Below are 23,517 nucleotides of genomic sequence, written 5' to 3' on the forward strand. Positions count from 1 at the left end.
AAAAATAAATTTGTTTCAGAGCATGAGAAATACAGCATATACATCTTCACAAGGAAACAGCAACAGCTTCTGGAGGCCCTGGGGATGCTGCTTAGGATTCCATTTCTTTAACTGAATTGCACTCTTGTCATCCCTAGCTCAGAAGAACTACAATTTTTATGATTTCTGAGAAGAGAAAAAATTCAAAGGCTTTTCATTCTCAGATAAGGAAATGCCAGGCATGGTGAATACTAAAAACTTATGGTGATGCAAAAAGTAAGACCTTCTTGTTACTGAATATGGCTCCATCAGGCCACTTCTCTGACCAGGTGGCTTCCACTTCTACTGGGCCATGTCTGGCCAAAAACCTACACAGGAATGGCAGAATCACAGGGAAGAAGAAAACACTAGTATGAACTCTGCAATCTAAGGTGAGAGGGGAGCTTAGGTAACAAATAAAGCTGATGCATTTCAATACAACATTGTCACATGCATTTACATAGCCATGAACTCCTGCATCTACCCTATCCAGCGCCTGTCATTACAGAACCACAGAATTTACTGAGTGGGTCACAGTGCAGGTATTTTTGCAGTAGTATCTGCAGGGCTCCATACTACAGAAAGGAAACAGACAACACAGTACATGGGAAACTCCAGAGAGAATTCAGTTGAGAGTATTCTCCTGATACTCCCAAGGAAGCTACTGAATCAAAAGTCTCACTAACAACTTGGTTAGCATCACATATTGCCTGTGCCTCTCATTCCTGCTGAGCACTACAGCACCTCAGACTCCATTTGTTAGTCATCACTCACCCAAAAGTTTTCAGGGTAGTCCCGGAGATTGAGCAACTTCTGTACAACTGTTTTCCGATCTTCCTCCCACTTGCGCTTGCAGAAGACTATCTCTAGGAAATACCACATCCAGCCAATGATAGGCATGTAGGAGAGCTCCTTCTTTGCAAGCACTTTGGAACTCTGCAAGACAGAATCAAAGCAAGTTAAACACAGTTACACCACTTAAGGGTGCACTGTGGGTGCACAGCTAGACACAAACTGCTATTGATTTATATTGACCAGACCTGGTTTTAACACCAGAGTAAAAGCAAAACAAAATAAAATAAGTTTCTCTCATGACAGAACCGTCAAATCTAATCTCAGGTATCTGCATAGAAGACTTCCAGAATTAAATATATGTGAGTGTGTGTTACTCTATCCCACCCAAACACTGAAACCCAAAATTCTTTCAAACATGGAGGAATCCATGTAAATGACCTGAGCCGTATCAATCAAAATTCTAAATTAAATCAGATCCTGGCAGCGGCAGCTCAAGTTCCTTTAAGATACCTTGAAACTATACTTCTCCCCAAAGCTGGGGCATCTAAACATGGAAAAAAACACCCAAAAAAACCAAAGAGAGACATAAAAAAAAAAGCAGAGTCACAGAGCCATTGCAGCACAACATACTGATGCTATACACACTTGGCTTACCAATAGAAGAAACATTAAAGACTAGAAACAATAGCAGCAATAAGAATATTTAATTTGTGCTCAGTTTTGTTTCTGAAGGGCAGCAGTATTTAGAATAGCAAATTTCTCTTCAAAGCATGCTTCTGGAGTAGGAAAAAAAAAAAAAAGGACTCTTCCTGTCTCACAGGTGTGACAGACACTGAAGTGACTGGTCCAGACACTCCACAGGAAGTCTGTGATTTATCAAGAATTCAACATGTTCTGTAAATTAATCCTACTCCAGAATTTAAGTCTGTGATCATCTCAGACTAACATCCCCTAGGGCAGGAGAACTGATTCCATGTGCTCCTTTCCCGTCTTCCAAGCCAGCCTACCCTGGTGACCTGTCTTACATTTCACTGGGTTAATTAATCAATAAAATGGCACATGTGTGTTGGGTTCATATAGAAATTGTTCTTTCAGCATTTCCTAAAGAACAGTGACATTTTCTTAGAAGAAAGATGGGAGTAATTACAGTCCAGTTTCTGACTATGCTATTATAAGCTAGCCCATCAAAAAGCTCTGCAGATGGATTATAGGACATGTCATTTAACTAGAAATTACTTACTGGGAGAAGCTACCATCAACAGAAAATACTTACTATTATTTTTTTAGTCACTTTTGTTCATTTGGCTGCTACAGGAAGAGACTTGACCTAATTCTTTATCTCAGCTCATTTTTTCATCTGCTCTCCTTCTCTGAGAAGGAGAATACCTTAAATAATTAAGCTATCTAAAAGCTCATAAGACTGGAAGGCAAATGCACATCACACAGCTTCACCAGCAACTGTTACACAGAAGCAGAACAGAGGATGACTGAGACTTCCATGTCTAAGAACGTAGGAACCATCTCTATCAGATGATTTACTGCTTTGCAATAATCGTACTCCCTCTTGAGCATTTGAAAATTTCATAATTTCAATGAAGGGCTCAGATCAGGCCTCCAAACCCCCTGCTCCCCTGAGAAGCAGCTGCAGTAATTTCAGTTTCAAGCCATGTTGTGCATTAGTCCCCATTACATGACAGCAGCAACACTGAGCCCAGCCTCTTCCAGCTCCCCAAACTGGGCACAAAGAAACGGGCTCTCCATTTACCACTTTCCTGCACAACGAGGCCAAGAGCAGCCCTATCACCACCATCCCTCCTCCCTCCCCTGCAAAAGAGAAGAAACCTCAACGTGTTCTTAAAATTCATTTACACTACGTGTTCAGTGTCGTAAGAGCTACCATAAACTAATTTAAGTGTACTTGGCATAGAGTGCACAAGGCCTTCAGAACAGAGTGTCAGAACAAACAATATAATAGCCCTCCTGCAGTCTTTAAAGTGCAGAAATTATAGTCCAAAAAGCTTGCTAAAATGACTGTTTCACCATACCTATTTTCTAATATTTTACATATTTTAAGAAGAGCGTGAGTTGCACAAGAAGCAGGAGAGAAGTTGCACTTGGCCCAGTGAAACCAAGAAACGATACTGTGAGATGAGGTGTTCTGTAGCACAGGTATAACCACGAAAGCACAACAGATGTCTGAGCTCTTCCCTGGGACACGTTCTTATTCTTTCACTGTGCCGATGCATTTTTAGAATTCAAAAATGCTCTTTTTGACACGCATGAGTACGACTCCTGAGATGCACATAAAAGTAAACAAAATCACCTCACACTATTTTATGCACCCATCTGTTCTAGGAGTAGAAGGAAGGCTAACAACAGAACTAATTAGAGAAAGGAAACTCCTCGGTGTATTACACTGGCAAGGCTGTTCTTGTGAGGGAGGAATACATTAGGCCTCGCCTCAGAAGCTGTCATACAGACTGGGGAATGCAATGAGAGGCTGGAGAGCAGAGCTGCAGGAAGGAACCTGGGGGTCCTGGTCACTGGCAAGCAGAACCTGAGCCAGCAGTGCCCTGGCAGCCAGGAGGGAAAACCCTGCACTGGGGGCATCAGGCAGAGCATGACAGCTGGGCAAGGGAGGGGATTGTCCTGCTCTGCTCTGAGCTGGGGCAGCCTCAGCTCCAGTGCTGGGGACAGTTCTGGGTGACACAAAGTAAGACATGAAACTATTAGAGAGTATCAAAAGGAGGGCCATGAGGATGATGAAGGGACTTGAGGGGAAGCTGTATGAGGAGGAATGGCCAAGGTCACTTGGTCAGTTCAGCCTGGAGGAGACTGAGGACAGATCTCACTGTTACAGCTTCCTTGTGAGGGGAAGAGGAGGGGCAGGCACTGATCTCTTCTCTGTGGTGCCCAGGGACAGGACCTGAGGGAATGGCCTGAAGTTGTGTCAGGGGAGCTTTAGGTTGGATATTAGGAAAAAGTTTTTCACCCCAAAGGGTGGTTGGGCACTGAAACAGGCTCACCAGGGCTCCTGGGGAGTCACAGCACCAGCCTGATAGAGTTCAAGTATTTGGACAACACTCTCGCGCACCTGGGTGACACCTGGGGATGGTGCTCTCCAGGGCCAGGAGCTGGACTTGATGATCCTTGTGGGTTCCTTCCAACTCTGCCTGTTCTGTGATCCCTCTTACAATAGCTAGAGCTATAATTAGAGCTGTTGTGTTTCAGTGATCTACCCATGCACAGCTCCTGTGAAAATACCTTGCAGGGAAAATCACAACTCTAGTTAACTTCAGTCACTAATGTTTCCTTTACTGAAGTGCTTTGGTAAACATGTGACAGTTACTTCTAACCTTCACATTCAGCTTGTTCGATAGAAAAATAATCACTAAAAAGTGCTGATTTATTCCAAGTAAGCTGCCTTCTTGAAGGAAGTCAAACATTTTCAGTGCTCAGAACTGTGTAATTTCAAGAGATGTTTAATTAAATTACCGCTGGACAGGGACAACTTATCTACAATACTAACATTTTAATCCAGGTTAATTTATTTTGGCCAAGTTTGTTCAAATGACATACCCATGAAATTTTCCTTTTATGAATGACTGCACCAACATCACCTTAAAGTTGATTTAGTGCATTTGCCCAACTGTGCTGTAAAAGAAAGAAAACCTTGATTCTGCATGTTCAGCCTCAGTTAATCAACACCTCTTGTTGAAAGAACACAACAAAAAGCATGAAATCAACGTTCAACTGAAAGTGTCAAACAAAACTTGTTCCCGAGTTTTAAAACAATTTCACTGTAGTGCAAACCATTTGCAACAGCAATCTGCCTCATAAGTTATTTGCTATTCAGGCTGCCTTCAGCACTGACATACTTTCAACGACTCTGACTGCTCTACTTTTGAAATATATTACTCCTTCAAATTATACTCTCTGGGACATCGTGATGGCAAGGCACGTTTTTTTAGTCCCTCAAAGTCATCATTCCAGAAATTTAGTTATTCTCCTAATTCCTCATGCTTCATTTTGAATAAAACACCTCCATGTTGGAACGGTAACACAGACTTACCCTTAGCCTGAGTTTGGCTCTTTACCACTTCAAACTTAGTTTTAAAATCAGTTAATATATTAAAATGCACAAACAACCTATTGTGCCCACACACCTATTAGTCTCGTACAGTAATATAAAAAAGTATCTCTCACACCTACATTTAATGCCAAACTCAGTTTTTCAAACAGCAAGCTTCAACATCAACAACTCTCAAATAAAATTAAGTTTCCTGACATATGGAACAGGTAGTTAAGGTTAAAACCAGCAGCTACAGCTTTAAAGCACAGGCAATTTTTGCCAATCTCAATGTCCTCATTTCAGACAAATGGTTGTTAAAATTAATAAAAAAGCTATTTTATTGCTGCTTTGTCAAACCAAAAAACAAAGCAGTGAATCCAGGCAGGGAGTATAATAAAGTGCTTTTGGTAAGAATCCTTAATAACAGCTCCTGCTCAGAACTTGTCATGTCCTGATTTTGAGTTCTGGTCCAGTGGGCCTTTTTCCAAGAGGATGGTTAGAAACCTTAAGGAAACTGAGGGCTACTAATGCATTTGAATGGGGACACAGTGGCTAGGCTGTACCAATTAATAAGGTAAATCCTAGGACTGGAATGTCACAGATAGGAAAAGGGAAGGACACAGCAGAAAGCAGCGAACCTCATGCCATACACATGAGAGATCTGAGTCCTTAGAAGAACATTCAGGTTTATAAACCTAAAAACCAGCAAGAGACTATGCCGCTCCTACTCCATCTCCCAAAAAAAGCAAAAAAAACCCAAACCCGAAACCACCCTGATAAATCAAAGCCACGCTGATAGAGCTTTATAAACCTGTAGGGATTATGGCAATTTGTTTATAAGGAGAAAGCCAGTCCAGGAGAAGAGAGATGAGAGGAGCAGACAATGCACAGGCTGAATGTCTCAAATAAGACCAGGAAAAGCAATTTTCAAAAGGGAAAGACTTTTTTTTTTTTTTTTTTTTGGAACCAAAGGAGCAAGACAGGTTTACGGATGTTTAATATTGTTTTCAAATAAACAAACACAGTGTCTGGATTTCAACTGGAATAGAGCTAATCTTGTTCCCAGTAGCTGTGTTTTGGATTTACAATGAGAATAATGTTGATAGCACATGGATGTTTTAGTTGTTGCTAAGCAGTGTTTACACTACATCAAGGACTCTGGCTTGTCACCACCCTGCCAGCGAGTACACTGGTGGACACAAAGAGCTGGGAAGAGACACAGCAGGACAGCTGACTCAAACTAGCCAAAGGGATATTCCATACCATTTGATGTTATGCTCAGTATATAAACTAGGGGGAAAGATGGCTGGGGACTGCTGCTAAGGAAGTGGACTGTGGTGAACAACTCCATTGAGAATCATTTGTTTTGTACACTCTAATTCTTTTATCACCATCATCATTACCATTATTTTTCCCCCTTCCTTTTCTGTCCTATTCAACTCTACCTCAACCCCAAATTTTCCCCCCTCCCCCATCCCACAGGGAGTAAGCAAGTGGCTGTGTGGTGTTTAGCTGCCTGGATGATTAAACCATGACAACCAAGCAAAAAAATTAGAACATTTAAGTACTTCATTAACGAAATGTTCAAGCTGCAAAATATGGAGAGTTTGAACACATGCTTGTGACACTCTTATGAGTGTTACTGTTGTCTCCCAGAGCTGCAGGGCACAGCTGGATGTCACAACAAAGCCATTCTGCCTGCTGCAGACAAGCACAGTGAGCTCCAACTCCTTTGGCTCTAAGCTGTCTTCACCTTCTCCGTCTTCCCCCACCCCAGTCATCTCTCCTTTCTTCACTGGATTAGTTAAGACAGAAAAGAGACAGAAAGAGTATCTAAAACATCACCAAACAGGGCAGACAAGCATCATAACAAACACAGGAGACTGCATGTGCAAGATTTCCTTTTCAGCAGCAGACATGAGATAGCTGAGTGAGGTATTGGCTGATACCCAAAGTTTGCACAGAAACTTCATGGAGTAAACAATTAAACATCATTAAATATAAACACCCATTGGCTCACAACGTCCCAGAGCTACAAAACACTGGAGGCTGCGATACCTTAGAAAGCCCTCTGTATACTTGCCTTTTTCCTGTAACTCTTTTCCTAAACATGTAAGCCCTAATGGTTCTTACATTCTTAACTGTGCTGCCACACTACGCCCTGTAACTTTGCACAGTGGAAGCTCAGGTAAGGCAGCACAAGTCAAACCAACCTACACTCCTCATCACTGCACAATCATCTACCCTTGCACTGGGCCAAGACAAGGACCAGTATACCAATACAGACAATTTAATCAGGAAAACCACAAATCTTTGGCATTTTCCATTCTTTATGGTTTTTTTTTTAACATGGCCTAAGAAGAACTTGGGCAATTCCCAAGAGGGAAATGCACTGCTTTGTTAAGTAAAGACATCTATGCAAACAAGAGCACGTGGAAACTATTTCTTCTGGGAACAGTTTCTGGGAAGTAAAACCACAGTACAATACTCAGGACTGAAATAGTTCTGTGTTGGTTTTTGCTAATTTGTTTTTGTTTTGTTGTTAAAAAATAAAAAAGCAAAACCACAACCAGCATAGATCAGTTCCTAAAATAATCTTAGGATTATTTGCATAAATGCAAATTGAGTAATAAATGCAAGCAGCCAAAAAAAAGGAAAAAATATTTTCAGTTAGTGCAGCACAGTAGTTTCAATAGTTGTTTCTCTGCTGTGGTTTCCTTATGTGTAGGTAACAACATAAAAAACTAAAACAAAGTCCTTATTAGCTTGGAAAACTGTTAAAAAAAAATTGCAGCTAGTGAGATTCCATCCAACCACACCACATCAATGTAAAACAAGGTATTTTCGGCTTTGTATGCCCCTATTACTTAGTATAGAAACAATCCTTCCATTTTCTACATTGGTGTTTTCTGAAGCACCCGACCCTCGAAAACACAGCTCTATTTAGAGAACTGAGGCAATTTGGCTTACAAAATTAGACTGCACTACAGCACCACTGTTTTTTGCACTTACATTTGCCTGCTAGGAACATTTCCCTACATCTCTACTGTTCCATGCCATCCTCCATCTCTGTGCTAAAGTCCCAGACAATATGGCAGAACTGCTATTCAGAAGCCAACAGACATTTTGGTTACACAAAGAGCTTGTAATGCTTAGGTTCACTTTCCTCCACTTTTAAGGCCCTTTTTTATGTCTTTGTTAAACAGACTGCCATTACTGTAATTTGAAAGTGACAGGAGTGGTGCTTAAACGTCCAGAAAATGCACAAGCTGTCCAAAGGGAAGGCCACAAAAATCAGAGGTTTACACAATCCAAGGTCAGGACTTTTGACAGTGGCCAGTATCAAAGCTAGAAGGATGCTGCAGAACACTGCCAAAATGAGTCATTGGTCTTCTTTCTTATGAGGGAGAAACCCCTATCTAAATCCTTTATAAACAGAGAATATCTTCACCACCACAGAATGAAGTCAGGCTGATTTAGGATGTGGCTTGAATTATCCCCATGATCTGACAGGGGAAACAAAAATGCAACCCTGAAAACAAATGCACATGAACTCCTAGCTTAATGTAGCAGTGTATCCAACCAGGAATAACTCATTCCTCCCCATCTCTTACTGCTTTTATCTAGTCACTGCTGTCACTTAAGATGGCTGCTCTTTCATTCTGAGAGAGGCAGGCTACATCATTCAAACTCTAGCTGTGGATTTGTAAGCTTACACTGTAAAAAGCAAACAAATTCTGTAATTTAACTGTGAAAGAATCACAGGATAGCTCATCTTTATGCAGCACAAACTGCAAGAGTTACTTAGTAAACACCCAGAGAGAAATAACTGTGATGATCTCCACAGGTTAAGAAAATATCTGCTTCATCAGCTTTAACTGCAATGCTTTTAAAATTTCTGTGGTTTCCTGAGCCATCCTGTCTCCACATACTTGCACTGCACTGTTTTAGGTTCACCTCTAATTCTGGACAGCAGCCGAGTGAAACTTGAGCAAGGATCTGTTGATTCAGAAACACAACTAACTTATTTTGGTTTTTTTTTCATATCCAAGGAGATTTATCTTAAATACTAAGTAACTCACCCCCAGGACCCCAAATCTCTCACAAAAGTTCCAACCACAGAGAAAGTCAATTTCAAAGTTGTGATTAAGGATTACGATGGCATTCTCCTTCCCGTACTTGTGGTAACTCTCTGGATCAGTGTAAAGGGTGCAATCGGTGCCTGACCACCATTCCAGCAGCATCACCATCTCTGAAACAAAGAACAAGAAATAATGTGAATGTACACAGTAAATGCAAAACCACCAATTAGTAACGTTGAAAACATCAGTCACCTCAGTGGCATGTGGCAAAGAAAGTGCTGTAATGAACACATGAGAGCGCTGTTTAAAGCACAGCTACCTTTACAAGCTGGAAGGTGGTTTCTCAGCAGTATCCTAGTGACTATCAATTCCTTTCAATTTCCTATTTGCTTTTATCAAGCCTAGGCTAGTACTGTACGCTTTGTATTTGCTTTGCTTGGAACTTTTAAGTCTGACCACAAGACTTGTGAATCAAACCTTTATTAAATGAAATTGCTCTGGTCTGGGGCACAGGAAGTTGAGGTGAGTCAGTAAAGCCAAGAAGCTTGGAGAGGTCTATCTCCATGGAGATGGAAAAAGAAAATCTAAAAGCAATGGCTCTCCTAAAGCAACCCATGTCTTGAGCTGGGGGTACTGCGGGACTAAATGAAAGCTGTCTGTCCGACACTGAAAAGGAATTAAGGGACACATATGCTTCCTTTCAAAACTGTCAGGGAAGTTGTGAATCAAAGCAAAGGTCTAATGCAAGAGGTTATTCTTTGTTAAGTGAAACACATCTCCCTGGTGATGAGTGCCTTTGCTGGAAGGATGAGACATCCAAGATGCTCTTCTGGCTTAAGACAAGCCTGAAGGCACCAAAAATGCTCATTCACCTCAGGAAAGATCAAAACCAGGCCAGTCTTCAAAACACATTTGAATTCCTTTCCCTTTTGGCCCCCTACAACTAGTGACAGGAAACAGAAACCAGCCAGGAACAGGTCTACATTTCCAGTCATCACAAGTAAAATTAACTGCCTGAAGCTCTTGGATGACAGTGTGCTGTATGCTGGAGAACAGCATTAATGATATGAATGAATTCCATCTTACAGCACTACAGGCAGGCTAATAGACAATCTCTATTCAGGTAACATTACCTTAATATGATAAAAGCATGTTTATGATACAGATAAATGACTGACTTGTCAGTCCACCTGCTTACTTCTAATCAGGGAATGACTACTGCAGCAGGAGTACATGATTACTCAATGCATGCTATTATGCATCAAAACAATAGCCTGAGATGTGGAGGGAGACCTTAATTATGCTAACCAGGGAATGGCAGTTTTCACTGACAGCAAACTAATTTTTCAGTGAAAACAAAAAATGCTCACAACTCAGTGAGGTAGCTGTAAAGATATAGAAGCAATACCTTGAAGACTTCCCCTGCCTTGTGAAACACATTTAATGTTATATCTTTCTAAGGTCATAGCTTTCAATTAAATTTATACTTGAAATAAAAGCCCTCCACTCCCCAAAACAGAGCAAAATTGAATAACAGCTGGGGGAAAAAAATCTGTCCCACACTTTGCAAACTTTTGTGGAATCCACAGTCATATTCTAGGCCAGAACAGAATCATAGAAAGGAAATTAGTGACAGGATTAGATATTTTGCTTAACTAGGAATCCAACCAAGAGAAAAAATGACTGCCACATGACTTTTCCTCTTTTTAACACCTACTGCCATTAAATCTATTCCCTGGGAAAAAAACCCCAAAAAGGCAAAGATAACAATGATAAGGCTCTCTTGACAAAAAGATCCAACTTTACCTGAGAAAAGGTAAAAGTCATCCCACTTCAAGTGCAGATTTTTTATTTATTTTGTCTTTTACAAAACGAATTTGAACAAAACTAATAACGTACCACAAATCTCACTATACAGGTGTGCCACACGCGTAGAGCTCTTCAGTTTTATATATTCCATTTCAAAGACATTTCAAAAAAAGCACAGGCAGATATATTTCTTTATGTGCTTTGATTTTTCAGGCTTCACATAAGCAGGATTTTTGTTTGAATAAATACTGCAGAAATAGGTCCCTATCCCTCACCTCACATGCCATTTGTCACTGACGTGCTCAAACAGCTGCTGCAGGAACAGAAAGCAGGCACTGAACACCACTGCATTTAAATACAGTAAATACCATCTGCCAGCCTCTAATTTCTTAACGTGTTTCTTTCCCTCATCTTCCCTACTCTTCCTTTCCTCATCTTCCTAGCCTCCTTTCTCCTTGTGGATCTCAAGCAACGATAACTAGTGTCAGTTTGTGCTACTCTTGCATTGTGTCACCAGCTTACTTCCACAACCTTCCACAGAAATTTATTACCCAGCAACCTGCTGTGGTGGCTCAGCCACACAAGGTCACCCGTTCACACTCTCCTCCCTCTGTCACTCCCTCACAGTACAGAGATGATCAGAGGAGGCTTCTTCCTTTGTACACAGTCATACTGTATAAGCAGAAATCAACTGCATAGTGGGAGGGAAAAAAAAATTCTTTTGCCCCTTTAATGAGGTTTTGGAGTTTCAACACCACAACTGAGCTGATGAATACATATTCAACCACATTGTGAGGGCTCCTACCTCTCAAAGCAATTCCTCCAGTTACACTGTCAAACAATTAAGGGAAAGGAAGGAGAAAAACCATAGGAACTTGAAATCTCCACTCCCTGCTTTGAAGACAGAGTCCTTGTAGTGCATTACAACTAGCTTCAGAAGAAGCTGATGGCAGAGAGAAATCATGACTTCAAATACTTAATACGGATACCCTGTGTGCTTAGGAATTTTGAGCTCTTTTATCTTTCTGAAATAAAAAAAAAACACACTCATCCTACTTCAAAGAATAACCCTACCTCCTGCAAGAGTATATAGTTTCCTTACCCTTCACTGCACAAATCTGAGCTGATTCAATGCCAGCACTTCCAGAACAAGTAACAAGGAAAAAAAATCTCCAAGGCAGAGCTGAACTGTAAGTCATTATATGAAAAGTAACATTTAAGGGAAGAAGGGAAACACACAGAGTTTATTGAGACTTCCACATCAAAGTTTTACAAGAATGAATCATTAAAACACTTAACACTGTTCTGCTGTAGAAGGTGTTAGCAATTCCTTGAACTAACTATTCTTGATAAGGACCAGATGACCTGCTGTCACCTGAATGTGCTATCCTTTTTGTGATTATGTGATAAACTATGGAAACATTTGCTTACAGGATTAACTATAAATTACCTATTTTAAAATTCCATTAAAAACATAATTCTGTATTGACTCAATAGGTACAATAATTTGAAAATCTCAAGTAAGTGCATAACCTTATTTAAAGAGCTACAGAGCTGTTTCCCTCCATGACATTCTTCATTTCTTTTAATCTCTTCATTTTCTTTAATCTCTGTATCAAGGCAACACCAAGAAAAAGAACTCAGAAAATTCTTATGGGAATACATGGTAAAAGCACAGCAAACTCTCTAATACAAATAAAGGCAAGACAAGTGGGCAAGCTGTGACCATCATTCCAAAGAGCAGACAGGGTGAATGGCTGCATGATGAATGACTGCACTGCATAAAACACTGGGGAAAGCATTTTAAAAAATGCAAAAATAAGGCTAAAGACAGGTAGCATAGTCTAGAGTCTATGCCTGTCTGTGGAAGAATGACTTGCAATAACTTACTACCTTTCCAGATTTTCACACTACACCTATTAGGGGCACTTCCTAAGCATTTTTCATAGAATGAAGTCTACAGGTAACCAAGGAAAGCAAGTCTGTATCTTCCCTAGGCTACTTAAGAGCCCTCTGTGCATCACAGGGTTAAACCTCTGAATTAACTGCAAAGCTGCCTAAGAGTTTTCCAAAATACTTCCAAGTATTCGTTACACAGGCTATTCTGGTGTTTCATTCTGCCATCTAACCTGACCGGGCATTTATTTCTGGTCTCTACTTTCGTCTTCTCTGCAGGAGCTGCAAGTAACTGTGATGAAAACTTGAAGGCAGGAATTCTGCTTGTATTGATTAGGTACATGAAACTAGAGCTCAGAGCTGAATATTTCTACATTAAAATAACTTACTATTATAAAAAAAACATATGTATCTTTCCTGTGAGAGGCAACAAAAACTAGTTCTTGGGGGTAGAAAACCCTGCAGCTGGAAAGTTAAGCAATGCCTCTCCACCTTCCCCAAGGTAAGTGGGAGGTCAGGAGGTCATTCAGGGAGCCCAGCCAAAGCATCAGCTTTCCAGCTTCAGATTCTCTTCCACACACATGCTGCACCAACGAGGTATAAAATGGAGTTATCTGGTTCACTCCCACACAGAAGTCCTGGTATTCCACCTGTAGGAAAATGCTTAGGATGCCTGGTTTTCTGTCACTTTGTGGGTTTAAACAGATGTCCAAAATACAGCCCCCTCTTTCCTTAGCTCCACCCCCATGCCCCATTCCCCTCCCCCACTATCTACCGCAGCTGGTGGTTAAATCACTGGTGTCTTTGGACTTGTTTTCTCCTCCCTTGAAGCTGTCCTGCAGCAAAAGTACTGGCTGATGGCAGGGAGGGGTTATGGGCAATCATGCACACAAAAAGAAAACAAGCAAAACCCTTCTCTCTTGCCTTCAGGTCTGGCTTTGCAGATTTTTGCCCCAGTCTCCTTGAAAGACCCTATAGCAACTCCCTTGAATAACACTTCAACTTATTCCATGTCTATGCTTTTAAGAACAGAAATCACCAAGAGAAAGGAATAAAGAAATGGTGAGTTTTAATTCCCCACTCATCAAAATGAGTTACCGGATGTGCTTGCACAGAGAAAGATAAGCACAGCACAGCCCTTTCATACATTCAGGTTCCAAGACACATTCATTTCAGCATTTGCTTGCAGGAAATTATATTAATGTACTTCAACAATCATATATTCCAACAGAGATAATGTGCTGCATTTGCCACAAATGACTGAGGACAGCATAGCACGTGCTGATCAAAGGAGTTATTACAACAAACAGTGAAAGAAAACATGCTGCTTGGCAAGTTCCTATGACACCACATTTACTCTGTAGGAGCATGAAATCAGGCAGTTGCATCTTTTCCGGATGTGGTTTCTTGTTGTCCGAAACACCGCTGGCTTTTTCTACTGCTTGCAGAAGCAGCACCACAGAGGAACTGCTTAGCAAAGAACAAATAGTTACAGCTCATTCACTGCAAGTCACTGTGCAAGTCTCGTTCCAATGCTTTCTTTTAAGCAGTTTCCTATACACATGCACATATACACCCAAAAAACATCACTTGATTTAGGCATCCTTGGCCTACCTGTAGCTTGTATTATTTTAAGCCTGCATATCTTTAAGAAATAATGTCCCCTCTAAGCTATTTGAATAAACCACTCACTGTTACGAATGGTACATCACGACCAGTAGGTTTACTACGGAGACCTCAATAATTCCTTCTTCATGGGAATTAGTTATCAGCAGAAGGGAAATGACAGCCCAACTCCAGCTAGCAGGTGATCCCAAGAACCTTGTGGGAAGAAGTCACTGACCCTCTAACAGTGGCAAGTTAATTGAGAAGACACAGCATGTATCTCTCCTGAGAACACATGCATGTTTTCTATGTTGGTGGATTCATATGAGTAACTTCTGCTTCCTCTTAAAGAAACCCTAATCTGTAATACTCTGAAACTAGTCAAAAGATAGCTGGAAGGGATGAGTATGAAGCTATTGTTTATGTCACCTCCACGATGCCTGTGTACCTCCAACACTGTATTCCAAAGACAATTCTGTCACTGTCTGCTCTGTATCCCTACTCTCCCTAAATACATATGTACCAACTCTCCCTCCTCTGACACGCTAAATGAGTAAATAGGTAAATTAACCTTCAATCAACTGTTTTCAACCTGAATTTCATCTGAATATTGCAATTTCTCTTTTAAACTTGAGAAGGCTTTCTGCATGCAAATCCTTTGCAGTTTTTCAGGTATGTCAACTGGTCTAATAAAAACAATACTTTTGATGACACATCATTTATTTACATGATCCATTTTCCTTAACCCTCTCCCAACTGTACACAACATCATCCCAAACAGTAAAGACCAAATATGCGAGAGCATCCCGTGAACCATGAGGACAGGCAGTGCCTGTGACAGTACGCCATGACATCTGTCAAACAGCACTGCCCACAAGCAATTCCCACCAAACCCACAGCCTGTGGAGGACCCTCACACCAGAGCAGGGGGATGCCTGAGAGAAGGCTCTGACTCAATGTGAGACCCATAATGGAGCAGCCTGTTCTTGAAGGACTGTACCCTATTGGAAGAGTGACCCATGCTGCAGCAGTTTTGGGAGGACTGTCAGTAGGGAGCTGCTACTCCTGAGATGGACACATGATGGAGAAGCTCATAGAACTTCTCCTGTGGGAGGGACCCCACAGTGCAGCAGGGGAACAACTCCTCTCCCTGATCAGCTGGAGAAACCACAGGTCAGAAACCATAACCCACATCCCGTCTCCTTGTGCCACTGGGGTAGGAGGCAGATCTAGGAAGGAGGGAGCGGTGGGGGTAAAGTGTTTTTAAGGGCTTATTTCACTTGTCATTATCCTGCTCTTGTTAGTAATAAATTAATTTCATTTCATATCTCAAAGTTAAGCCTGTTTTGCCTGTGATGGTATTTAATCAGTGATCTCTCTCTCTCGGTTCATAACTCCTGACCATTTTGTTAGATTTTTTCTCCTCTGTCCAGCTCCAGAGAGGAATGAGTGAGACACTTTTGCCTGACACCTGGACAGAGTCAACTCATGACACAAGCACAACGATATGTTCTGTGAGGTGGCTTGCTAGGATGCAGAAGGAACTCTGGAGAGTTATACTCCCAGTGGTTATGTCACAACTGCTATGTGAGGTCTGCACTATAAAGCAGATTTTCTAGATAAGAAGTATCATGAAAATTTCTGCTCTGTCATTAGTAGAAGGAAGCATCTTATCTCAGTGAGTAGTAGCTGGTGTCAGGTTCCATGAATATTAGATTATGTTTTTTAATAAATTATTCAGTATTTGATGTACACAAACCAGGAAGCCTAGGACATTCATCTGTACAAGCACACAGGCAGAAGGGATAAGTGCTGAGAGAAGAAACTTTAAAGAAGTAGGTGAGAAAACTTAAAATAAGGCGTTAAGTGTTCTGCAGTGATCAGTAATGCAGCATTTGATGGTCTTTATCTAATTAGTTTGGGCTTGCACAGCAACAACTTTCTAAAGAAATAATCAAACAACTTTCTCATTCTGGCACACAGACTCACCTGGGACAAAGCAAAACATCACCTGATCCATCACACATCCCTCTCCTGTCATGCCCTCATCAAGTATGACCCTACATCATGCCTTACCCCTAGGGTAACTTCTGTGTCCCACTGATAAAGCTGTTGAAGCAACAAAGCTTAAATGAACAGCACATATGATGCTACTCCAGTTCTCATTTGTATGGTTACGGTAGCATATTGCTGTCTAAATCCCAAAACAGAAGCTTAAATGAAAGCAGGGTGACCTACATTAAGATTAAGTAAATGCCATCTTAAAATGATAGAATCAAAAAATCAAATCTAGTAGTTACAGCATAGTTACAAATCTGGTCTCATAAAACACCAAATAAAAAAGTACTTGCCATCAGGTATTCGAGCTTCTACAGTTTCTTTCCAAGTATTTTGCTGATACCAGAAAGGCCAGGGAAAAAAAGGGACTTCAAATCTACCACTTCGAGGCAATGTTAAGCCATTCATGTAGTACAATAGAAGAAATTCCTATTAGTGAACTTTGTGGAAGATACAAAGTCAGAACAGAGTTTAAGAATCAGATGACCTTGAGAGGTAAGGTAACATAAATGGAATTTTGAGGGAACACATTATCACATCATATCTTGAGGAACTAATAAAAATAGAGCCTCATAATTTGGAAATGACAGAAGAGAATTATCAGAGAAAATTATTTTGCCACTAAACACTTCTGTTCCACTCATATTATGTAGTCCTAAGAAAGAACACGATGGCATTAGGATGTTTGCTCCCGGAGAGAAAGGAATCTTGCACTGCACCACTGAGAGAATCTCTGTGCCAGCACACCAGTATCAGACATCCATGCTCACGAAGGAACACTGAAACAAAGCAGATGCAGGCCAGGGCTATCAGGATGACCTGAAAGTAGAAAAGTTTGGCTCACTGGAGCTTTAAAACAAATGCTAGAAGAGGAGTGGGTGGGCTCCCCACAAATATGGCTTATGGATGAGGAAAATTAACAGTACAGAAAAAGAACAATTTAAGCTAAATACCACTAGCACAAAGAACATCCATGTCTAAAGTGACTGAAAATACAGGCATCCAATATTCTGAAGATACTTCTGATTACTTTGTCAGATAGCAGCTTTGTAAATTGACTAAGAATGATCTTAAAAACACTTCATTACACCATTGCTAGAAATTCAATTATTCAGGAACTCCTTTCTAGTCCTGTTCTCTGTAATTAGGGAAAAAAAGTGAGATTTTCCAAACAGACTGCCTTACAGACCTCTCTCTTCCATCACTGCTTGAGAAACACACTGCAGACTGAGAAACACTTTGCTACCCCAGGCTTCAATGAGCATTCACTGGAACAGGGGGAAGACAATATCTTGCAGCAAGGAACAAAGGCTTCTGTTTAAGCAGGGTAGCACTAGACAGAAACCTTTCCCAAGGGATTTCTCTGTTGAAAATTGCCTTCCAGGAGGCCAGGACCTCAAAATTCGATTATCCAAATAAGCAAACATGAACCAAGTTAATAGATGTCAGTCTTAACTTGTATTTATTCAACCACAATTGACTTCTTTGACATGAATCATTAGCATGTCCTTAATTATAGGGTGATCAGCATTGTCCACACTCAGGTCTCACGCTTTCATTCAGAACAAAAATAAAAACATTCATGTGACTAGGTTTATTTTGCCATACGCATTAGGGAAGTTATTTGACTCAAGTGAATCATGTTTAACTGACATATTTAGTAAGGAGACTTGCTCTCACACCATTTTTCTCCTCGCATGTATTCTTGCAATAGCCTTAATTTCTATACATAAAAATTTATCCTCCTTAATTTCAAATGAAAAATCAAAAATTTGGGCTTTAGAAGGAAAGCATTTCAGAACAAGAGAGAAAAATCCCATTACTTTTGATGCTCTAAATCTCTGCCATCAACACATTTAACCTGCATTTTCAGCTACTGACAAGAACTGACATGAATTTATCTCTGAGAAAAATGACTGATGACACAAAAAAAGCTATGAGTTGCCAAAGCAAGCAATCTCCAGCACAGCTTGGAAGAAAAGTGAATTAGGAAACTGAACAAAAGGTAAATTAAATTCTAAGGAAATGTACAGTTTTTTTAAAATATAGCCTCTAGTTATCAAGAATTACATTTTATAAAGGTGTAAACACATAAAAAGAAGGAACTATTGTGTTTGCAGAACAGCAGAACAAAAAAACCAGGGATAGTGGCTTCTACACTTTCTATACTTTCCCAGTAACATTTAAATTTGGATTTTGATTTCAGATAACTGGTGCACTCTGGAGAAATATCTACATATTTCCAGATATAATATGCTACCAACTATTAATTTTTAGACTCAAGTCAAGGCATGTAACTTCTACTTAGCCTTCTTATGCACAAGGTATTCTATCTGAATTTCAATAATGGAAGAAAAAACTGGCCAAGTACCTGTATAATATCATCAGTTTATGGTGAATAACCATGGCACCTCTATCACTGAGAACACTGTTCAGAACAAAACCATTACTCATTTTTCACTTGCATTCTATGAATTCCCTCTCTCTGCCTGTAATCTTACAGCATCTCATCACGTGAGGTCTTGAGAGACAAGAACTATGTCCCAGTGCTTATTTTAGCTTCTTAATCCCTATCAGTGACTTTCACAAAATGTTCTTTAGAGGGACAATAAGGTCAGAAACTACAAATCAAACAAATGGCTTTCATGAATTAAAAATAAAGTACTACAGATCAAATATACCTATCAAGTATCAAGCTGTAATTTTTGTACTGGGTGCAGCCTGTAACCCTTCAAAATGATGTTACCCAAATATATAAATATACAAAAATCCCCATTTTTTCTTACTGAAGAACACAATACACATGAGAAAGTGCACATTCTGTTAAGAGAGATATACACCCAAAGTAAACAACAACATTACACCACACTTAAGGACACTAGTGCCTCTTAATTCACATTTAGCTTGATTGTGCTTGCACTTCTCTTTCCTCAAAGCTTTTAGAAAACTAATCCACTGCTGGAACATCACAACCTGCTCAGACAGCCTGCAGATCATGTGCTCCAGCAGACGAGGATGCAAATGTGCCATTTGTTTGTCTAACCTCTCACTGCTCAAACTGAAACGGTATCTACAAAAAAAACCATTACTGTCTTCCTGCTATGTAGTCCCAGTGGCTCAGTATAGTGAAATCAGGAAGTATAGCTCAGTATAACTGCAAAAATTCTGCACAATGAGGCAATAAGCTTTTTGTTTTTTCATATCTGGTGCAATCAACAGTGCTGTACTCTTAGAACTATTTGTGTTGACTAATCTTCCTAGAAAACAGAGGTTTAGCTTACATGGTCCATGGAAATCCTGCAGCATCAACAAGCTCTGAATTTACCCTCGTCTAATCATTTTTCAGAAAGAGAACCTCTGGAACTTACAAAAGGCAGGCTGTGCTTCTCTGGTAACCCAAGTCATTTTCTATTCAGCGCTTTGCAAATTACGAAGAGTAGCAGCCACACACGCCATTTCAGACTGGTACAGGAGAAACATCTTAAAAGACAAAATCTGACTTGTCATAGCAGTAGTAAAATAAAGACCTGTCATACAAACAAGTCATGCACATGTCAGGAGTAGAGACTATGAACTACTGATACTTCTGTCAGCTTAATCACAAATATTTCTGGCACCACAGGGGAAAAAAAAAAAGGAAACTTTTCAAGATTTAACAAAAGGCTACAACATTACATATGGTATACCAGGTACCAACGTGTTATCCCATGACAAACTGATCAAAACTGTAGAGGAATACCAGGGGGGGAAAAAAAAAAAAAAAAAAAAAAAAAAAAGGGCAGCCTATTGCAAGTCAGTTTTTTCCTTGAATTTAGCTTTATTCCTTTCTGAATGACCTTTACCACTTTCGTTGCCTCAACTTTCTCAAAATGAAAGACATGCAGGATCCATGTGACTCAGACACTTGGATGCAGCATTTATCAGCTTGCAAAACAATAGGGGCTTCCCAATTTTCAGGCCATACACACTACTGATTTACCATGGATCAGAATACTCTGCTTTAACTCATGCAGGCTGACACCTCCTCTTTGCTAAGGAAGAACTACAGCTTTTTACAAACTCTTCCTGAAGTCCATCCAGACTTCTCACGGGATTTCTGATGTGCAAAATTAAGAGAAGCACAGTAACAGCATCAGCTCTACCAGACCTACCAAGTGCAGACTACACCTTTTATGCTGCCAGCTGTCACTGTTCCAGAGGTCTTTGTGCTTCTGTGCAGGCCATTTGGATCTCCTTTAAAGTCTCTCCTAAAAAGCTGGAAAGCAGAAAGCTAGTGCAAATAAACACTATTTAGCATTTGAGTTGACTGAGTTGAAGGCTTAGACAAGAACCTCCTCTAGTATTAATACTGCTGATTCAATGTCTTTGCAACATCTTGCATCACAGTAGAACTAAGAAAAAGGAACAGGAAGAACCTTGAGGTCCTGTCTAATGAGGGGTCTGTTATTTGAAAATGGTGTAATTTCTACCAGTTCAAATTTCTCTCCATGTGGAATTGCCATGTAATCCAATTGCAGTGGAAGAAACATCAGCTTGTCCAGCTGAAAGACAGAAACCACTCATGCCCTGGGTTCCTGTGAGCATCATTCCTTTCAGCTTTTTTATGACTGCCAAGGGTGTGACTGAGAAGCTTGCGAGACAAGCTTCTAGCTCCAGCTAGATGTCATGCAAAGGTTTTTCCAACAGCCTGCCTCTGTGGGACAAAGCTTGCTTCTGCATGGAAAAACTCAACCCACTTCCAAATCTAGATGCTGCAGCATATCAGATCTCTCCTTGACATAGTAAAGCAGTGGGCAAGTGAGCAGATCTCAAGGTACAACATGGAAGACTTTGATTTATGAACTTCATGCAAGAGGAACATACTCTTGAAAAGGAAGTTTCTTCTACTGAGGGTCCAGCATCAAATCTGAAGTGCAAGTCTCTCTCTGCTCTTAGTGAAGAAAAAAATAGCTGAACAGCAAAGAAAAAATAAATCTAAAAGAAGATACAAAATACTGTTTAAAAGTACACTTCATTTTTGCAAATCAATGTTGGCCATTTATCAAAAAGCTGACACAACAAGGAATGTGGACAGGAAGGAGGGTTTCACCTGCCATCTACCATTCCTGCAAGGAGGGACAGAGGGAGCCCTAGGCTGGCCAGAGCCCACTCCTCACCCCTTAGATGTTGAGAGTTAAGGCAGGGTATGCAGAGTACAGAACCAGTCTTCAGGCAAGCATGCAAGGCAGTGAATTTTACATAGCACACTGCACACACAGGTTGCTGAAAGAGGAGCTCACTGGTAATTGCTCAAGGGCATGCACTACACAGAGGCAGCCTGTGACTAGAATGATAGGCTAAAAGGAGCACTTCATAAAAAATGTGTCATTTTGAATATTAAAGTACAAACAAAGCTTTCACTTTAAAGTGGTAACAAATCACCTATGCCCAACACTTACTAATTTGTCAACATAACTTCAAGATAAAAATCACAGATTAGGAGAGATGCATTATTGTGTGTTAAAAATCAAACCAAACTAAACCAAAGATTGATGGTGCACAGATTTTTTTCCCTCCACTTTTCTTTATTTCCCTCAAACACACACTGACATTTACTTAAATTGGCCAGATTCTCAACTGGAATAAAAATAATCTATAAAAAAAATAATGTCACCAGTATAGTTACTGTTAACACCACGCTGAGTTACACAAAATAGGGATTAGTTTCATCACACCTACTACAGAGCTAAAGCTTTATCTGTGCTTTGATCTTCTTAGCAATTTCACCTCAGTGCTTGCTTAGTCACAGAACTAAAACCTGCATATACATGTGCATAAAGTGGCTAATACACTAAGTAAAAAATACTTTGCTTTATTAAAACATTATGGCTGTAATTTTGAAGGCTGAGATCACACAGTGATAGTTCTGGTGCTTTCTGTGTCTCAGCTCCAAGACCAAGATCCATTTGATTTTCTTATAAAACTAAGACAACAAAACACTATTGATAAAAAGGGGATTCACCCTTTTTGATGGGTTGTCATCAGTGGTTTCTCAGATGAAACATGCAAAATAAAATAAACTACAGTTTAATATGGCCAACCCAGCATTCCTGTAATGCAGCCAAGCTGAAATTGCTTGGGGAATCAAGATCAGAATCAGATTTAATGCAAGATCTTAAATGCACAAGGCTTCATGGTATACAGAAGGCCAGATTGGGCTTTCCTCACAGGGGCTATGATGGGAACCGAAAACTTGTGGTTAAGATCCGTAAATTAAAGCATGTCTCTAGTATTTGAATCAGCACTGGATCTGGGCAAAAGCCTTGCTGCATGTGTTCTGGCACACCACCTCAATTTTTAGCTTCACTCCATTCCCATCCCCATACTGCCTTCTCTCTCGAAACACATACACATCATTCAAGGTCAATCAAATAGGTTCTCTCCTTCTAACGTAACATCCACAAAATGTAAAATCCAGTACTTCTTCAGGCGAGGAAGACACCAAGCCAGCATATGTATTCTTGAAAAAGCTTTCAAGTGATCCTTCCTTCTCTAGTGCAGTTCTGAGCTGGAGGAGTGGAGAAAGACGGAAACAAGTTTTTTCATTTCTTTAGCCATGGTTCCTTTTAAACTATCTCCATGCTGCAAGTTATAAACCAACCATCCTTTCAGAAAAAAACCCAAAAATTAGCTGCATACTTCAAACATTTAATTTCACAGCTTTTTTCTGTCTTTTATCCTGATACAATCTGCCTACAAAACAGCTTCTCCTCTCCAAGTTGCACAGCGTATGGAACAAAGCCAGCCTCACAAGCACAATGGGTTTAACACACGTACAGATCCGCAGTAGTCAGTGTTTTGAAATGCTCCTTTCAAACCCTTTGGGAAAATTAATTATTTAACAGCCACGTGTCAGAGGTATTTGTCTCATATCTGAAGGCTTCTCTTACCCTTCTTCCCCAAGGAATTCAGGAGTACTCCCACGTTTCAACCAACCAGCAGTTCCTGGTTTGGTAACAGGACAAGTCAGTGCAGATAACCATCAACCAGGCATTTCCTCCTGCTGCTTTGTCCACCTGGACACCCCCAAAGGTCAACACAAAGCTCCTTGTAGAATGCCTAATGAAGTAGTGAAGGGAGCAGCAGGAATGACCTTCCAAACATAATACCAGTAATAAGTAATGGTGCCTTTCCAGACAGACA

The 23,517-nt window shown here is 40.3% G+C and overlaps 1 protein-coding gene across 5 annotated transcripts in view; it reads right to left on the reverse strand.

Moving 5' to 3' along the window:
* AGPAT4 (1-acylglycerol-3-phosphate O-acyltransferase 4) overlaps positions 1-23,517 on the reverse strand; it is a 72,640-nt gene that overhangs the window by 24,765 nt on the left and 24,358 nt on the right. For all 5 annotated transcript variants that reach the window (XM_015623091.2, XM_033512639.1, XM_033512638.1 and 2 more), the window contains 2 exons: positions 8,968-9,137; positions 793-954 (listed from right to left, as the gene is read on the reverse strand). In XM_015623091.2, the coding sequence (XP_015478577.1) occupies positions 793-954; positions 8,968-9,137 (332 nt within the window). The remainder of the gene's footprint in view (positions 1-792; positions 955-8,967; positions 9,138-23,517) is intronic.

This window comes from Parus major, chromosome 3, assembly GCF_001522545.3.
Source record: "Parus major isolate Abel chromosome 3, Parus_major1.1, whole genome shotgun sequence".
Taxonomy (NCBI): domain Eukaryota; kingdom Metazoa; phylum Chordata; class Aves; order Passeriformes; family Paridae; genus Parus; species Parus major.